General features: G+C 38.4%; 1 protein-coding gene across 1 annotated transcript in view; it reads left to right on the forward strand.

Annotated features, from left to right (window-relative positions):
- The window catches only part of ARHGAP10 (Rho GTPase activating protein 10), a 130,987-nt gene that overhangs the window by 111,850 nt on the left and 902 nt on the right, over positions 1-18,235 (forward strand). The window contains exons 21-22 of the mRNA XM_048942635.1: positions 8,417-8,548; positions 9,313-9,404. Of these exons, the coding sequence (XP_048798592.1) occupies positions 8,417-8,548; positions 9,313-9,404 (224 nt within the window). The remainder of the gene's footprint in view (positions 1-8,416; positions 8,549-9,312; positions 9,405-18,235) is intronic.

Here is an 18,235-nt window from a genome sequence, read left to right on the forward strand (position 1 = left end):
ACAGAACAAAAGAAGGAAGCGTTGTTTCAATACAGAGATTCAGGATCTTCAGATGTTGATGAAACTTAGTGTTTTTTGTTTGATTTTTTTTTTTTTTTTTTCATGAAAAATTATACTGTACTGCTGTTTTGGAAACTTTGTTTCACAGCTTGAGGGTTTTTTTTTTTTTTTTTTTTTTTGGAAACAGTTCTGTTTGGAAGGAAAGAAAAGTAACTTGTTACAGGCATCTAGCTGATTTGTCAAAAAGAGTTCCTTCCACTGACCTGTAAGAGAAATTTGCTTAAAAACTACTTCAGTGACAAGCCTGGACAGTGACAGATTAGGCAGTGCATAGTAGGCATAGTAGGCAGTGCACATGCTTTCATTCCTCTGCTTTCTCACACTGAGTTGGGCTTATCTTCCCCTTTTAGTTCTGATGACACAGAGGGCCTTGCCTTAACAAAAGAACAAAAGAGAACCAAAACAATTCCACTGTATTAATGGCAGAGGTAGTTGTCAGATTGGCAAATATACTTTGTGGACTTTGGCAGTCAGTTTGCATCATGGAGTCCTGTGGACAGGCAAAGGTAGTGGTTGACTTGGCATGGTGTAGCTGTGGTACCTCTCACAAGTCCACAAAAGGAGGCATTCATTGGCTGTTGAATGCTGTGGTTGTACTTAGGTTATTCTCATAAATTGTACTATTCCAGAATTAGCTGGAGAACAGTCCACCTCTTTCTATTTTAGCAGGATTTCAAAATGTTTAGCGTTTTGTGCCAAATTGGAACAAAAGCAATTCTCAAAGTCTCAGTGTCCTCTGTAAAATGGTATTACAGATCTTCACTGAGTTACAGTAAATACCTTTACTGAATCTAAGGAAGATGGAAATATAACAGGATCTGTTTTCTGAAGTTTCTAGTGATATTTATAACACATGGGTGTTACTTGTAAGAGATCAGTCACTATGGAGTTATGTAGTCAACAAGGTGGTGGTGACTTCTTAGCAGTAGAAAAGTTGCATGCTCTGTTTCCTGGGGGAGGGACTGTGGGTCAAGATATGTCAGATATTCAAAGGTTAGTTTATATCAGTAACTTGCTCTAAGTAGTAACACATGATTTGTGGTATTTCTTTTCGAGGAAAAAGATTTTTTTCTTCTTCCACTGAATGATCTTTTTTTTTAATGCATGCACTTTTCTTGTCCTGTCTTTAAAAATGAAAGCAGCTACAGCTTCTGGCATGGTGAAAGCAGCAGCAAATGAAAGTGAATACATCCTCCACCTCTTGGCTTTCTCTAGGAGGGGACATTCCTTCCTCTAGGAGAGTGCATTCCTTCCTTTTTTCTCTGTGTTTTCATTAAGCGGCCACATACACTCGCACTTTAGCTAAAGAATTAACATTGTACAGCTATCTGTCTTCTTCAGGTCAATCACCAGTACCACGTCAGAGTTCATGTTGCTCTGACAGAACTCAAGATGGTTACTGCTTTTGCAAGCAAAGCATATTTCAGGAATTTTTTGACAGATAATTTTGAGACTGGTGTTGATACAGTATCACCAGCAGAATATTCTCAAGATGTTCATGTTTTTCCTCAGAACCACAGTTGGCTCTGAGGCAAAACAGCAACAATGGAGTTTCCATGTTCAGATGCATGCAGTTCCTTGCACATTCCTTCTGATTCAGATGGCCGGCTTAGGCAGGTGTTCCAAAGGTAAACAGCATCCTCTAATGAAATGTGGCTATCCACAGAGGCATTCTTTAATAGCTTTCTTTGATCTGTTCCTTCAGTTATTGTAGACACTGTAAAACAAACAATATTCCCCTCTTCAAGAGTGTGTCAATATACTTAAAAGAAAAAGTAAAGTAGAATGTGCAAATACAGTGATAGGTACTATGTTGTACCTTAAGTTTAACAAATAGGTGATGTATTGTAATCTTTTATTCCCTCAATGCAGAATAGATGCATTTTGTGAGTTATGCATAGTATTATTCTGACCTGGATATAAACAAAAAAACTCTAACAAAACAAATCACCAAACATCTTTTATCCATAGCCATCAGTTTTCCCCAAATTGTTGTCTACTCTACAAATGCAAATTATCTGGGAAGTTTAGACCTGAAAATCCACCTTTCGCTCCTTCTTTCAGAGTTGCTTCAATTGCTGGTTGATCAGAGGATGAGTTATGGCTCATCTCTCTTGGCAAGTTTGTTTTCTTCCTTTTCCTCCCTTCCTAGTAGTGTTCTTTCTGTTCTCTTTTTCTGGTAGCTGCTGCAGATTGCCACTCCCTGCAGACTGCTGCAGCAGGCGGTGATCAGGAAGTCAGTTGACAGTGTTGGTAGGAAAAGATATTCGTATATAGATGGCACAAGAGGAACCAGAGATCTACTAACAATAGGTGAGGTGAAGACATAGACTGTTCAGAAGGAGTGCTGAATAGAGAAAAACACTGTGATGGAAATCCAGGAAATAAAGTGAGCTAACATGCAGAATTGCTTTTTCGGTCATCCGAATTTGTGTAAGGCTTGGGTATGCCCCACTTTCATCTATTCCTTCCACTTTCTGCATCTCCTGTGATTCTTCTGACTCTTCTGACAGTTTGATCCTCTACAATCTTGTGTGCTCATATCACTACTGATTCATTTTCTGAGGTGCTGCTTTGATACAAGTTTCCTTTTCTACAACTGGAGAGCCTGCATCCTCTAATCCTCGAAGGAAAGCTCATAAAGCAGCTACTTCCTAATAGCTCAGAAGGAAGGAAGATTGTGACTAATATTGGTCTTGAGAATATTGACTTGCCTTAATTCAGAAACCCAGTGTAACTGCAGTAATTCCAGTGGCAGAAGAATAATCCAGCCTTTTCATTTCATGTGTTATAACCCTAACAATATTATCGTGACATTTTAATATTCTCTTACGAAGCCCAGCGATGTGCTTTGGGCATCGTTTACGTCTTCACTGTCCACGGCGGCTTTCCGAACAGTGATGAGAGCTGTGCTGTGCAGCATCTTCTGTGCTTCCAGGGCCTTTGTGACCAAGAAAGAAGCTGATCTGTGCATTCTTCGCGAAATCTCAGGCTTGCTCAAATTCCTGGTGAGCAAACCTATGTTGAAAGAACCATTGGATAGCAAGGGAGGGCAGAAAAAGTGGTGTTCTGAACATAACAAAAGTCTTGGAGACAGTTTTTTTTTTGGCTCACTGCTGAATGAATTCCCATTAGCCTTGTTATATCTACACCTGTAGATTGCATATCTGGTCTCCTTCAAATTGAAATAGTTTATTTCTGTATTTTCTGGCAGCAGTGTATATTTGCAATTTAGATAGATGATGAGTGACATCAGTTTTGGTGTCCTGAAAACTTTCTATATCTGATGTAATCATCTCTTTTTAGTAAGGGAAGATGCTTAAACAGCTGTAGAAGGCCCAATCCAGGTATGCAGCAGTGATTCTCACTGTGCTTATTTTGCAGTTTGGTCTTGGTTCAGCTGCCACCTCTTCAGTGACTCAGCAGTTTGAGGACAGATTTAAATGAAGCAGGCACTTCTTTTTGTATTCCTGTGTTATGCAAGCAGAACAGTAGCTCTCGTTTTGCAGCTTCGTTGAAACAATCAAAATATAACTTCATCATGTGGGTCTTACAAAATAGGTTTTGCCATGTCCCTGTCTTCCAGTGACAGCTCATTTAGACAGCAGCACCGCTGGGTGAGTGCCAGGTGAGCTGTACAACCATTTTGAGCTCAAGTCCCTTGTTTTTCCCCCTTCTCTTTTTCTTTTCTTTGCATGATTCCAGGAAACACAGCCCCCACATTTATTTCCTAAAAGGAATAGCAGTCTGCTATAATCGTACATATGTACATACTTAAGTTTTGCTTGGTCTGAATTATCATTTAAAAATGCTGCAGCCTAGGACGGCTGCTATAGAGACATAAACTTCAGATTTACCAGACCGGCGTGAAATACCATTTCACTAATACATTGGCTGCTTCACTGAGGCTTCACAATCCAACTTTCACAAAGCATCTATTTCAGCATTGGCTGATGTGTATAAACGAGGAATCTGGAATGCTGAGTGCGAATTACAGACTTTATATTTGGGGGTGGAGTTTCTTTTCAGTGGACACGGATCAGGAAATTCTGTCCTTTTGTTCTGTCTCCAGCTTTGCTGCCGCTATGACAATTTCTACAATTTCATCCGTATATTTTTCTGCTCCTGGCTCTCACCAAGGCATAGAGTTTTTACATGCAGGAAGATTGTTGTCTGATGATGGAGAGTATTGAATTGCATATGGAGTCAGAAACAGCTGATACCTTCTGATATACTGTGTCATCTTATAACGAAACCTTTTAAGAACACTTCCACTGAGTTTACGTCAGCCAGACACTGTGATACCACAGCCGTGGGGCTGCCAAGCCCTTCTATGAAACACCCCCTTTTTTCTTAAGAGTTGCAGGGCAGATTCTTTTCACAGTATCTTCCTAACTCTCAAGATAAGAGGCTGCTCTTTAGTAGTGTTACCTTAGGAACCAGACAGATAAACACCCAATAAAATCTTGTTTTCAGGAGTTTGTTTCTGAATATCAGTACAAAATCTCTAGCTTGTTTTCAGTAAGACCATTTTCTTGCTCCTTCCTTTTCCCACCTTTTTTTTTTTTCTCAGAGTGAAATGGTTATGTCAGGATTTTTTTCCTTTCTCGACAAGAAATGCATTGCTTTCATTTTAGCCCTTACAAGACTGCATTTCTTCAACATACCTTCTCAAAGTTGAGGTACTGTAAGACAACAGGGTACTTTCTAATTAAGCATAATCTTCATAAACAAGGCTTGCAAACCTTCATAGCAAAGTAGCTTTGCTATCTCCAGAATCTGTTGAAGGAAAAAATAAGTTGTTGTGTATTGCTTGCACAGCACAACATTGGAAAAGATTTTTCCTGTTGAGCAAAAGCTTCTGCTTTAATAATAAAATTAAGTGATCCCTGAGATAGCCAAGTACAGTAAATAAAAAAAGAGCTGAAATTCTAGAATCTAGAATGTGCTTAATATTTAAAGCCATTCAAGTTGTGGGGTTTTTTTTTTTTTTTTTTTTTTTCTCATTATGGTAAAACTATTGCTGTGAAAAACTTTTTTTTTTTTGCATGCTGGATCCTAGACAATGATCTGTTGATCTGTAACCATGAACTGAAAGTGACAAGCAAATTGAGGAGCTGTACTGCAGCGCTTTAGCTATAGCTGAAATGTATTAAGTGAATTCATCAAAAGGGGAGGAGGGAGCAGACCAGGGCGCCACATACCCTCACTTCTGGATGGTTTTTCCTCAGCTGGAGTTGCTCAGAATTTGTAGAAAATCTGTTCATCTTTACATACTTTCACCTAATGCTACCTGATAAAGGACAGTGTAATCTTACTAGTTGATTGATTACTGTTCTTGTTGAATGTGTTACTGGAGAAACAAATGTGCCCTAAGAGGGACTGAACGCATGACTTCATCCTCTGTTCCTTTCTTTGCACACCTACTCTGTTGTTGATGTCTTGATTTATTTATTAAATCTCCTCTGTCAAGTCTCAAAGAGAAACCAGCTGCAATATTCTAAGTATTCTTATGAATTACTGCTCCTTTCCTGTGTCAGAGGGTTTGTTCTGAGCATCATTTTGAGATCATTAATCTCATGTCTTGAACTAAGGGGAGTGTGTGTTGTCCTAGAACTGATCGTGCAAGTTGCACAGATAAATAAGATGCATATTTCAAAGAAATATCAAGCAAATGGAAGCTTTAAGTACTCACTTGTTGTGAAGCAAACAATGCCAAACATTGAGATATGCAGTAGAGAAGACTATTTTGGCAGAAAGATATTCTTCACTTGGGATTAGTTTGAACAAGCAACACTTTCATATTCTGGCTGTTTACTTGGAATGTTACTTCTCAATTTTCTGTAGTTTACAGGCTTAAGAAATGAGCTTTACCTAGTCTTAATTTTGGAGTTGAGATAAATAATTGAAAGCCAAAGGGAAACGATTTTTTGAGTACCAGGATTGCTTTAACTCTAATACTTCAGTCATTCAATTATGATAATTTTTTTTTTTGTGTTTCTGAAAATCATTTTTTGTCATAGGCCCATCTATGCTATTGAGTTAAAATTAATTTTACACATATACCTTGTGTGCAGAGCAATGGACAGATGGTCTGTGTTCTAGCAAGCTTTATAAACTTTCCAGTATTATTAAGCAATTTTCTATCCTCAGTATTAGAAACAAGTAAAACACAAAAAGTGAACATTGGTATTTGCATTATCTTTAAATGGATTCACAGCCAAAAATTAGGGAAACTTTTAAAACAACACATAAGAACGGTAAGAAGAGAACAAGTTCAAGTGAAAGTAAGCCACAACATTATTAGGTGCTGATCTTCAGAAGTATGTAATTACAGGAAATGTAAATTACTATCTAGAGGTAGATTCAGAAATGGCTAAGCAGACTAGATGCCCTATTCCCAAAGCATGGAGTGATATGTTTCTGATCAGCTTTTATTCAGTTTACTACATGCAATTTCTACCTTTCTTTGGTAAATCTGATAATTTTAAAAGCAGAACATGTTTTGATGAACTCTTCTCACTATGATGCCAGCACATTTAAGTTTCATTTTTATTAGTGGAATTAACTACAAAATACTGGTTTTGTACACTTAGAATTCCCATTCTCATCCAAATGCAGTCTGACAAATCAAAATTTAAAATTGTCTTAATGACTGAAGAATGGGCCACTCACCATTTTATAACACAGTAAATTTAATAAGTTAATAGTCAAAATAAATGTCTATATAAGTATTTAATTGCTGGAATGAAAACGCAATATATCAGCTGGCACAATTAGTCTGTAAAAGTTGTACTTGTTTGTAAGCATTGTTATCAACACAACAGAATAGTGATTATTTATTCTAGAAATTAAATATCCCCTTGAACAAGAAGATGGAAATCAAATTAATAAGTTAGGTTTCCTGCATCCTTTTATTTATTTGCAATTAAGTGAAGGGTCTGTGGATTTTGCTATTGGTCAATCCTCCTTGCTTAGGTGGAAATTCACACATCCAGATAATCCTTCTTGACTAGATTCAGAGATTTTGATGGTGCTTTGTGGATATTTAGCATCTAAAAGGTTAGTACCAGAAAAAGTTTAACTGATAAATGAGAGCAGGTTAACACTTAAACACCACTTCTTCCAAGCTCAATATCTGTGCACCCCTAAGAATAAGAAATCCGGCAAAGATAGCAGGAGGCCTGTGTGAATGAGCAAGAACTCATGGATAAACTAAAAGGAAAGATGATGATCCATGAAAAGTGGAAAAAGGGCCCATCCACCTGGGAAGAATGTATGAATGTTGTCAGGGCCTGTAGAGATGCAATGAGGAAGGCTAAAGCACTCCTGGAATTAAACTCTGAATCTTTGTAAAGGACATAAAGCATAACCAGAAAGGTTTTTTAACTACGTCAACAATAAAATGAAGAGTAGGGAAACAGTGGGTCCCCTACTAAATGATGTGGGTGCCCTACTAACAGGTGCTGCTGAGAAAATGGAGATTCTGAATGCCTTCTTTGCTTCCCTCTTCAATGCTAAGACTAGCCCTCAGGCATCCCAGACCCAGCTGCATTACTTCCAAGTGATGTTTCCTGTGTGAAAGATGTGTGTGAACCATTTAAATTCTGTTTCTGCTTGGAAGCAGCTTGCAGTTCAGTTCTTTGTTCCAAAGACACGATGACATGAAATGTTTGGATTTTTGGTTGCTCTGCCCATGAAGAAAAGCTTCCAGTGTTGGAACACTTCAGTTCCTCTAACTGTAGAGCAAATTTATGTCCAGAATGACTTCGTATATGTTTTTCAGTGTTTCAGCTTCGTCCGTTGTTCTTGTAGCAACTATGTTTTCAGCCATTAATTTAAAATGTACTTGAACAGTGTGCTCATGAGGGCAGCCACTGAAGCAGTATCTGCGCAGTTACACGAAAGAGATCTCAATCCAGAGGCAGCATCGTGATCCGCTGCTGTCATAGCTGTAGCCTTTTGAAATCTTCCCATCATACATCATGCCTCAGTTCAGTGCTGAGAAGATTTTTAAATAGATTCATCAAAACTTGTAAAGGCGAAGTGGCAGCTCAAATAATAACCTGCTGTATGCAGTTTCATTGTATCTGTCTTTATTAGATAAGGAACGTGGAATTTTTTCTTGTTATTGGCTATGTCACACATCTTAGGTAATTCATCCTGGCTTAGGATATAGGGCATGTAGGAGAAACGCTTTCCAGGAAGAAATGGCAAAAACAGGATATCTGGAAAATTAGTTTGACTCTGTTATTGACTTTCAGTTTAGAGAAAGTAACTAGTTAGTCTAGCTGTGAAGATACAAACGTTTTTTGTATTCATCTTGTTAATTCTGCCTTGAAAATACTTCCCTTAGTTCCGGTCAAAGCCGCTCATCGATGGTTTCGTGGATGAACACCCCGTGCACCAACCCAGTTGCTACCAACACCGCACCATCTGCTTTCTCCTTCCCTAATCCTTCCACTGGAAGTGACAGAGCAGTGGAGAGGTATGATGTACTCTTAGACTTTTGCTGGTTATTTATTTGCTCCCTTTAGTCTGCATCTTTTAACGACTAATTCATGTCTTCTGCTGTAAATAAGTGGTTTTCTCATACCAAGAAACGCAACCTTTGCAAGTTTCACAGAACAAAATTTCAGACACTTTGTCTAATTTTCCCTTTAAATACCTTCCCCACAGAAGATACATATAGACTGAGCCAGAATTATTATTGAACATCCTGAGAGCACCTCCAAAAGACTGCCAGAAGTTCTATGAACCTTATTGCATATAGGACAAAATAGCATGTTCATTGGTCTACCAATGTCATATAGTAAAAAAAAAAAAAAAAAAAATTCAGAAAAGCATTCTCTGCAGTGTTAGTGAAAAGCTGTATTGCAAGGTTCATGAGGGAACATTTTGGAAGATAAAATGACTAGTCTATAAACAAGATAAGGTACGCTTCGCTTATTACTGATTTTACTGCTGATTAGAACTTGGCAACATTATAGCAGTGGTTGAAGCTGCATTTCACTGGCATAGAAATAAGTGTGCACAAAAACAGGAGTATGATATTCATAAGTGCCAACAGTAAGCTGTGAAGCTTCAGCTTTGGCATTTGTGCATATGAATTAGAAGCCTGTGATAATGCATATGAGACTGCATAGAAAGTTTTAGCCACCTCCCAGTGAGAATGGAGAGAGAATGGTTGAGAAAAAGAGTATTTTCTTCAGCAGTCGAAAGTAACTGCATCTCATAATTTCATTTTTTCAGCATTGCCCACCGAAAAGCAAGAGCAGTTTATCCATGTGAAGCAGAACATAGCTCTGAATTATCATTTCAGACAGGAGCAATTTTTGAAGATGGTAAGTACTTATTGAGTGAATGTAAAGCAATGAAAAACAAACTGACAAAACTGTTCAAATGGCTTCGGATAAAAATACAAGCATAACTGCTATTCTGTCAACATCACTTGTGGCAGTCAGTGACGTAGAAGACTTCCGGTACATAGAAACTGCATTAGCATAAATGAAAGCATTATGAGGTAATGCTTTTGCTTTGGGTGAGCAGATTCTTGTTGCTTTTATCATTTCAGCAGCGTTGAAACACACGTCACAGTAAAAACAAAGTTCAGCAATAGAGAAAGGCCTATGAAACTGTTTTTTAATAAAGACTATATTTGTAAAATATCTGAGAGACTCACTTAAAATAAATCCACTTAAGGATTTTCAAGCAGAGTTCTAGGTGAATTAGATTGTTATTGTAGAGAGAAGCGTTTAGTCTTCTGACCAAGCTTAATGTGCATTTGTACATGTAGAAAGAGGCATAGTCACAGGATGAAAGCCTATGTTTAAAAATTTCTGTCTAAATGTAATATTGCATATGAACACCCAGAACGTGATTCTGTGCTCAAGAATGCTGAAGCTCCTCAGTATAATTGTATGACTCTACTCTTCAGCATCTGTACAGGGGTTTTGAATTGACAAGAATGTCTTTACTTCTAAAATCTTACACCACTAACAACTGTAATACAAAGTCTGAAAATACAGAAGATATCAGAGCTCAGTTTATTCATACTGTTGCAGAAAGGGATGGTATGCTATGGATCAACAGGGCCTGGACAAATTCAGCAAATCTTGTTACTTGAGTGCAGTTTAATAACAACTGTTAAGGACAAATTAATTCATAGCAGGAGCGGTTTAAGACTGTTTCTTACAAGGCCTTGATAAATTGCATTTGTTATCAAAAACAAGACTTTCAGCCAAATCCTCATCCAAGCGTTGTGCAGATTGAGGGATTCAAAGTGATTTGTGAATTAGGTTCTCAAGATTCTTGGTGAAATTGGGATCAGTACTTTATCCTTTTGATCTGCCTAGAGGCAGGTGAGTAGTAAGGGGCACATGGGCTCCTAAAGAAACCAGGAACTCTGCAGTGATGCCTGTTTTTTCTTATCCATTGCTATCTTGCTACTTGACCAGAAGACTGATAAGTACTTCCCAGAGGTAAAGTACTATTTAATTCTGAATGACTAAATACACTTCAGATATACACTGCCCAGTCACACAGATACTACATGTGAGAATCTTAGTTTGGATATCCAATAAAGGAGAAGTATTCCAAATTACCTGTTTACATCCAGCAAGAAAAAAAGTACAGTCTGAAACCACTGGAGGAAAATAAAAAAAAATAAAAAAAATAAAAAAATCAACCTGCATGTGTTGAAAGGTTCTCTAACTGTGCATTGCATTTCCCAAAACGCACCCTGTTAACTCTGTTAGTACTGGATCATAAAGTACACATGTGAAAGTTGTTCACATAAAGCTGAAACAAATTGGGGGAGCAGCAGAATCCTTTTTCTCCTTTCTCTTTTTTCTCAGTCATAACAACAAAATAGCACAGACATAAACATATACTTCCCCGTCTTTGTGAAGCCTAATTTTAAGCAGCAGATTTTAAGGAAATTGCTGTACTCTCTCCTCCCAAATAAATAAAGAGTAGGCCTAGTCCAGAATTCAGTTATGTTGATTTTTTTCTTGTTGTTTTAGTTTTTTTTTTTTTTTTTTTTAAGTGTAATCTGGTTTGAGGTCCCCACAGTCTTCTTCCCCCTAGCACCCACTTTACAAAATCATACTTGGTGTTTCCTATTAGATAAGTGCCTTGCAGGCAATTCACGTCTGAATCAAGTTAAATGGGAAATCTTTTAAAGATGGATTAGGTAAATGATTGCTCTTTTTAAAATCTCTCACTGCAGTTATTTTAATTGAAGTTTTTTAAAATATGACTGATAGGAATCTTCCACAGATGTAGAATTTGTGTATGGGAAAAAAATCTGGTACATGGAAGATCTGGTGCATAAGAGACAGGCATTTCTAACGCACAGTACCACAGCTTGCACACCTGTTGTGTTGCCACTGGGGAAGTCCGCCTTACATGAGTTAGTTTCTTCTGTATAGTGTGTTTGCGTGACAGCAGTGTTGAGATTCTTCTCCTTTGTGAAGAGGTCACTAGTTGTTGCAGCAAAGCTACCATGCTTTTGGTGCATTACAGCCTCAATACTTTTTCATCTAGACAGCTGGACTGTCCAAGAACAAGAACGAGTATGAATTTTATTCTTCAGCAGCACATGGAGAGTCATTTCAACTATAGGAATATTTTTTTTTCCATAATCAACATCTCCAGTATATTTGGAAGCTTGGAAAACATCATTGAAAATCCCTGCATTTTAAAAACCTAATTGTGATCTCTCCATCGGAGATCTACATCTCCTTAAGTACATTTGTTTTCATTTATTCTACTGTATCTTGCTTATTTGGTAGATGTTATTCTTCATCTCATAGTACTTTCAGCCTAGGGGAGGATGTGGACTAGTCTCAAAAAGGAGGAGACCGTGCAAGTATTAAGACAGTAACTGGATATAATTAACAACTTAACAGCCATTCCATAACAACTTTTGTAGTAGGATATGTCATAGGTAGGCTCTATCAATGTGGAAAGCTATTCTCACTCACCCTTCAGACTAGTCCTCATGTTTGAAATCACTGAAATGCCTTCACACAGGCCTTCTCTTTTTGCATTAGGCACCCTGTGCCTAAGCTAGAGTCAGATTCCAGTGAATCAATTCAGGTTCTTCAGTTACTCAATTTAAATTCCCATATGCCCTAATAAAGCCCCCAAATGAAGAATTAAAGTAATAATACATCATTTCTGCAGCTCTACCAATAACCTTAACTATCAAAGTGACAACGCATCAATCAAGTTGACATACAGCTAGTATCAACCATTAAAGTAACTGTTAAATTAATGTCTACTAAGGAGTACTGCTTCCATTAGCGAGGGTTTTATCCGTCTCTCCTTTCTCCACCCTGCCTGTCTCAATTTCTAATCCTGTCTCACTCATCTCACTGTTTGCATGCTGAGTTTTCTCCTTTCTCTTTGGTCTGTTCTTCTGCCATGTTTCCTTCACTTTTTCACTTCCCTTCCCTGTTCTGCTTTATCTCTCTTGGTCTGTAGATGGTGATTGCAGTAGCTCTCTCTTGTCTGTTATTATCCTCTAAAAATCTTTCTGGCTGCTCTACTCTGAGACAGAATAATGGCATTTAGTGAGGTACAGTTTTGCACCTGTCATAGCTGCTAAATGTAATATTGCGCAAGCAGGTAAAAGTTTAACCATTACTGCTCTCTCCAGTTCCTTAATCTAAATGGGGAAAAGGAGAGGTTTCTCAGGATGACGAAGTTAGATTTACTAATATTTTAAATTAAGCTTTACATCACATGATAGAACGTATAGAATCTGAGCATTCGCATATTCAGGTGTTTTCATTTTTGTATGCTCTCCCAAGTCCTAGTCTTTTTTATTAAAGTGCCACAGAACAGAAATATTAAAGCACCAACTAGTAAGTTAAAAATCAAAAGCAAACATTTCAATTTAAATGAATTGTCTAAGAAAATGAATAATATAACCTGAACAATATCCACTTTTTTTTTTTTTAAATACATTTTTTTTCATCTTCAATTCAATTTACCTTAGGCTGTGCCGGTGCTTTTCTTTCCCAGTTGCTACAGGCTGTATTATTGACAGCACATATCACTATAATTCAGGTAATTAGAGACAAAGCATAAAGACTCCACAGCTGGGTAAAGGCATATGCGGGAAGAAACCAAGTATAACCTGAAATCATGAGAGACATCCGCTGGTCATATTGGGTATTTTTGGCCACAGCAGTTATTCCAAATAATCATGAAAGGCATAATCACACTGCCTGGCACTGAAATCTTGCCAGCCTTGCCTTGATCTACTGCTTCTTCAAAGAAACTCCTTTGAAGTGAGAAAATGGGAATTACACTGGAGAGAAGTGTTTGGGTAAGGTAAATGTTGTGCACAACAAAATTCCTTGTCATTATTCTTATCTGCTCTACAATGAAGTTGCCCAAAATTTTGTCAAAATGGCTCTCAACAAAACTTTCCACAATTTTCAAAGTAACAATTTAGGAGAAAACTGAGGAAGCTTTTTAACACAGGGATTTTCCTTAGCAAAAGTGTAGTAGCCATTGGCCCTACCTGTATAACCAATGCATATAAAGATGCTATAATTACAAAATAAACCAGATAGTTTGGCACAGCAGATTAAAAAAACAAAAAATAAAGAAAGAAAGAAAACACTTACCTGCATCCTGGGATCACTGCAAAACTCCAAAGGAAGGATCTCCAGAAGAAATCTTTTCCCCCTGCCGGTCATCTCTTAAATGGCTCTAGGAGAGGTGCAGCCAGGCTCCACTCCTTCCGGCAGCACAGCTGAATTGCCTTCACCTGTGCTCCCAGGGCTGATTCATTGCTTGCCTCAGGTGATCAATCAGAGGTTCAGGCTGTGATTCAGCAGTTCCCATACACTATCAAGCACAGCAAGAACACAAAAAGCCATTCAAAGAGCCATGGTCATCCCCCTCCACTTTTCCCAGAATAACTGAGTGCCATTTTCAGTTATTGGCCTCGTTTTGCCCCCGAGGCATTCTCTTCCCTGTTATTCGTGTTGAGATTTCTGGAGTGAGTTTCTTTATGGTATTGATAAATGAATGATTTACATCAAAGAAAAGTAGTACTTCCAAAATGCTATATTACATTGTACGTGCAAATAATTATTTTGTTGAGCTGAAAATGAGAACAAAGTGACTTCTTTGTGTTCCTTTCATCTGTGGTTTTCAAAGCGTTCATGTATGTTAACTGTCTCAGTGTTACCCCCAGAGAAACTGAGTGTACAGGCAGTGGGCAGATATTCTTCTTTTCAGATCCCTCTATACCATTAAGGATAAGTTACCTCAAACTGCTGCTGAAAGTTGCTGTCACACCTTCACCAGTAAAAAGTTCTAAATATGCGCTCATAATTTCTGCCTACTTTGCTAGAAGTCTTAAAAAGCCACAGAAGGTAGCTTGATTTTAACCGGCCTGACTTTGCTGCATACAGAATAGGGAAGACATTATCTTGCCAACGGTGTTGTGGAAACAGTCAACTCCAAAAAAAAAGAGTTAATGGGAAGCTAAGAAGTGGAAGATGTTTACATAGATGTGTTTGAACAGATGTGTATTACCTCTTGTTGTGCATGCAGCACTGTCATGGATGCTCAGCTGGTGGATGGGATGAATTCAGCTCAGGACTGAGACTCCAAGTCTCAATGTCTGCACTTAGGACATAGGACTTGGAAGCACATCTGGGTACTTTAATTTAACTTCCTGATGAAGAATTGGCCATGATTTCTATGATTCATGATTGGCAGTGATTTCTATGGAAGTGTGTTTTGGTGTTGTAGTGAGCTTTCTGTTGCCCACAGAGTGTAGCTTTTGGTCCATTACTTTTGCTTGGTAGAAACAGAGGCCATCTGGTCAGGCACCACGCATGTCAGATTTCCTCCCAAAACAGCTAGTTTCCACAAGGGTTTTGCCTGATTCAGTCCTTCTGCAGCTAGTGGCACCTAGGCAGTGAAATAATACCACTGTGGAAATGAATCTTGATCTCATTTGTAGTGCGAATCCCTGTAACTTTTGATTTGCTGAAACAAGCATGATGTCTGCTATAGGAGAGTACATCAGGACTTGGTGTCTCATAGAAGAGATGCTTTCAAATTTTTATGTGTTCGCAGTTAGACAGTCATAACATGGGCAATAATAATGGTATTTCCTATATTCCCTCCTTGCTGCAACAACCAAGCTAACCTCACTGTGTTTCTTGATTCAGTGAAATTGGAAAAGCTGTTACTTGAAGATCTCATTACAGATAGCAAATCTATTTATTTTGTTTGTCCACCTGAGTTTGGGGTAATTGTGTAGCATTCACAGCCATATTGATGGTCAAAAATCCTCCCTGTGTACAGTTTGCCTTCACTAGAGTGAGACTACTCCAATGGCACTGCAGGAGGTGTTGAGAAGGCTGCCATCCCATCAGGGCTCTGAAGATTGCTGCTATTTCCACTGTCCTCAGAGTGGGAGGGCTTTTGATGGCCAGTTTTGATTGCACAGCTGCTAGACCCTCATCAAATCTTTCTGTGCCATATGTAATTGTCAGTTCTCTGCTCCCTGTCTTTCACACTACAGGTGTTTTCCCTAGCTAGCATAAGACTTAGTCCTAGAGGTCCAATAATAGTTGTTGTTTTATGGCCAAATATGTAGTTTCTGCAGCATTATTTTTAAATGAGGCAGGCCTGAGAAAGTGCTAAGAATTGTGATGTCTGTTGATTGAGAATAAATGGCAGGAAGGGGACAGTAAAGAGCATCTCTTCAACAGATCTGCATCTCTATGGCCTGGGTTTGGGAAGACGTGTGATAACAGAATGTCTTTTATGTGGTGAGGGTTTTTAAAATGAATGCTGTTGTACACCATGCTTTGGAATTGGTTAGCAATGAAAACAGGCTTACTGGGGTTTCAAACAACTTTGCATTTGGGCAGCTTCTGCATTTACATCATTTGCCCACAGAAGTCAGTGATGTATGTGGCTACCTTGATGCATGAGGAGATCTGTTTACTCAAGATGAGAGTTGCCATTGCTGTTGAATACTAAAAATTCTTGATGTGTTGTTGTTGTTGTTTTTTTTTAAAAAGGTTTCCCACTAGAAATGGTGAGTTTAGTTTTAGTCTGAGTGGTTATCCTTTCTTCAGTGCTCACAGAGTCTGTAAGAAAATTGTACCAAGGAAATAGTGAGGTTCTGAGCTGTGTGTAGTGTGGTATTCAGTTCCTCAAGTGCAGAGCTCAGCCTTGTAGGTAACAATGGGATAAAATCATATTATCACAGAATGGCTTGGGTTGGAGGGATCTTGAGGATCATCCAGTTCCAGCCCTGCTGCTCAGCCTCGTGTGTTGTATCGGAACATTCTGCAGTACTCAGAGTTCACTATTCTATGATCAAACTTGTTCGGAAAACATTTCTTCTGAAATTTGCTGCTGTGTCAAGCCAAGGGATTCCATACTGTTTGACCATTTCCTCCTACGGGTAAATTTTAGGGCCCTGTCCAGTGTGATCACCTCAGACAAGGGCTGCCCTTGTTTTTAACAGGCTTTTGGCTTATTGACACTGACATGCCAGTAATCACTGTCTTCTCTGTCACATAAATTGACCCAAACGTATTTTTGGGTTTAGCTCCAGAGGACAAGCAGAAATTTCTTACTTGCAGCTCTTCTGGTTGCTTTACTTTCTTGTCTACTGTTCTAGGGGAGTTTCCTTCCCATAATATAGCTGTGCCCCATTGACATGGGTACTTCAGGCAGAGGGTGAGCTACTCTAGAGCTGGCACGATGTCTCATTGGGTGCAATGGCAGCTGTTGCAGCAGAGCTTCTGGAGGTGGGCTTGTGCTGGTTTCAGCATTGCAGTTCTAAATGCATGTATACACTGTAATCGTGTTTTAAAAATGACAAAGAAAGAGGAGGGCCTGTTAATTACTAATAGTAATGTAAGTTACTGTGAGTTGCAGTGTGTACAGAGATTCTAAAAGAGAATTTTGTGTTTTTTTTTCCTTTGGAATCTTTCTACTGCACACATTCATTTTAATTATGTGCTCATACTGGTTCTGAATATGGACTATCGGCATCATTTGGAAACAGTCTGGTTTTCTAAATGCTTAAGTGTCTTGGAGAAACAGTTGTTATTTAAGCCGTGGTTTCTGAGCACAGCTTCTAGCTATGGTCTGCCAGCGTTAGGACACAAAGCAGAAGGGTAGGGGAAATTTTAAGTGCTCATTTTGAGAACCTTACCATGCTTTTAAAGCGAGACTTAACTTTTACTTCCTTGATTTCGTGAAAGCTATCAGTTTCACATTCCTCAATAAGTTAATGTGTTTTGAATAAAGCATTGTTATGGCCAGCAGCATAACTCAGCATTTCTCTGATGATTTCTTTAAATAACGTCCATCTTAAAAGCACTAAGAGGATAAATTAACATGGTGGAGAACATCATAGGTCACTAGAAGCGTGGGATTTACAATTAAATAGGTTAAGTAGCTACAAGTACTGTGTTCTCCTAAGAAATTTGGTAGGGGGATTTTGAGCATTTTTTACTGTATTCCAAATGAATGAGGCTTATGCTTCTTTTATTAACTTCTGTCAAATGTGGTTAAAAAATACACAGGAAGCCAGAGTTCATTTATTCTGTTGCTCACGGAATTACTTGGGGGCATTTAGAGTCTGAGCAGAACTTTTTCTTATTTTAGATCTACAGATACTTTTGCATTAACTTTAGTATCAGTAATGGCAAGTACTTAGGATGGTGATAAGGAACAAGGTTTACCTTCCAAGCTGTTCCTTTGCGTTTTGTGAATAGCATGATGTGTTTGATAATTTAAATATTGTCCATTGGTCTCTTGTAGTAGAAGCTCTACTCTGTGAACAGATGGTACCTGGAATGAGATCTGGACTCTTTTCTGTGGCCCTGAGCTTCCAGGTTCATTGCCTCTGCAGAAGTCAGGAGTTCGGTTATACTTTGCCCTCAGCTACTGAAATTGTTTCCTACTATTTGACAGGAATTTTGACTTCTCACCAGAAAGCTTCTGAATTTTCTGTTTTATGAACCTGTCCTTTCTAAGTCCTTTTATCTAATTGTTCCCTTCATGTTATCTCCTGCACCAAAAGCAGAAGACAGTTCAAGCACTTATATCATGCAAGCATTTACTTAAATATCCTCATCATTTTCCCTAGTGAGACTGTCAAGTCAACTTG

This window comes from Lagopus muta, chromosome 4, assembly GCF_023343835.1.
Source record: "Lagopus muta isolate bLagMut1 chromosome 4, bLagMut1 primary, whole genome shotgun sequence".
Taxonomy (NCBI): domain Eukaryota; kingdom Metazoa; phylum Chordata; class Aves; order Galliformes; family Phasianidae; genus Lagopus; species Lagopus muta.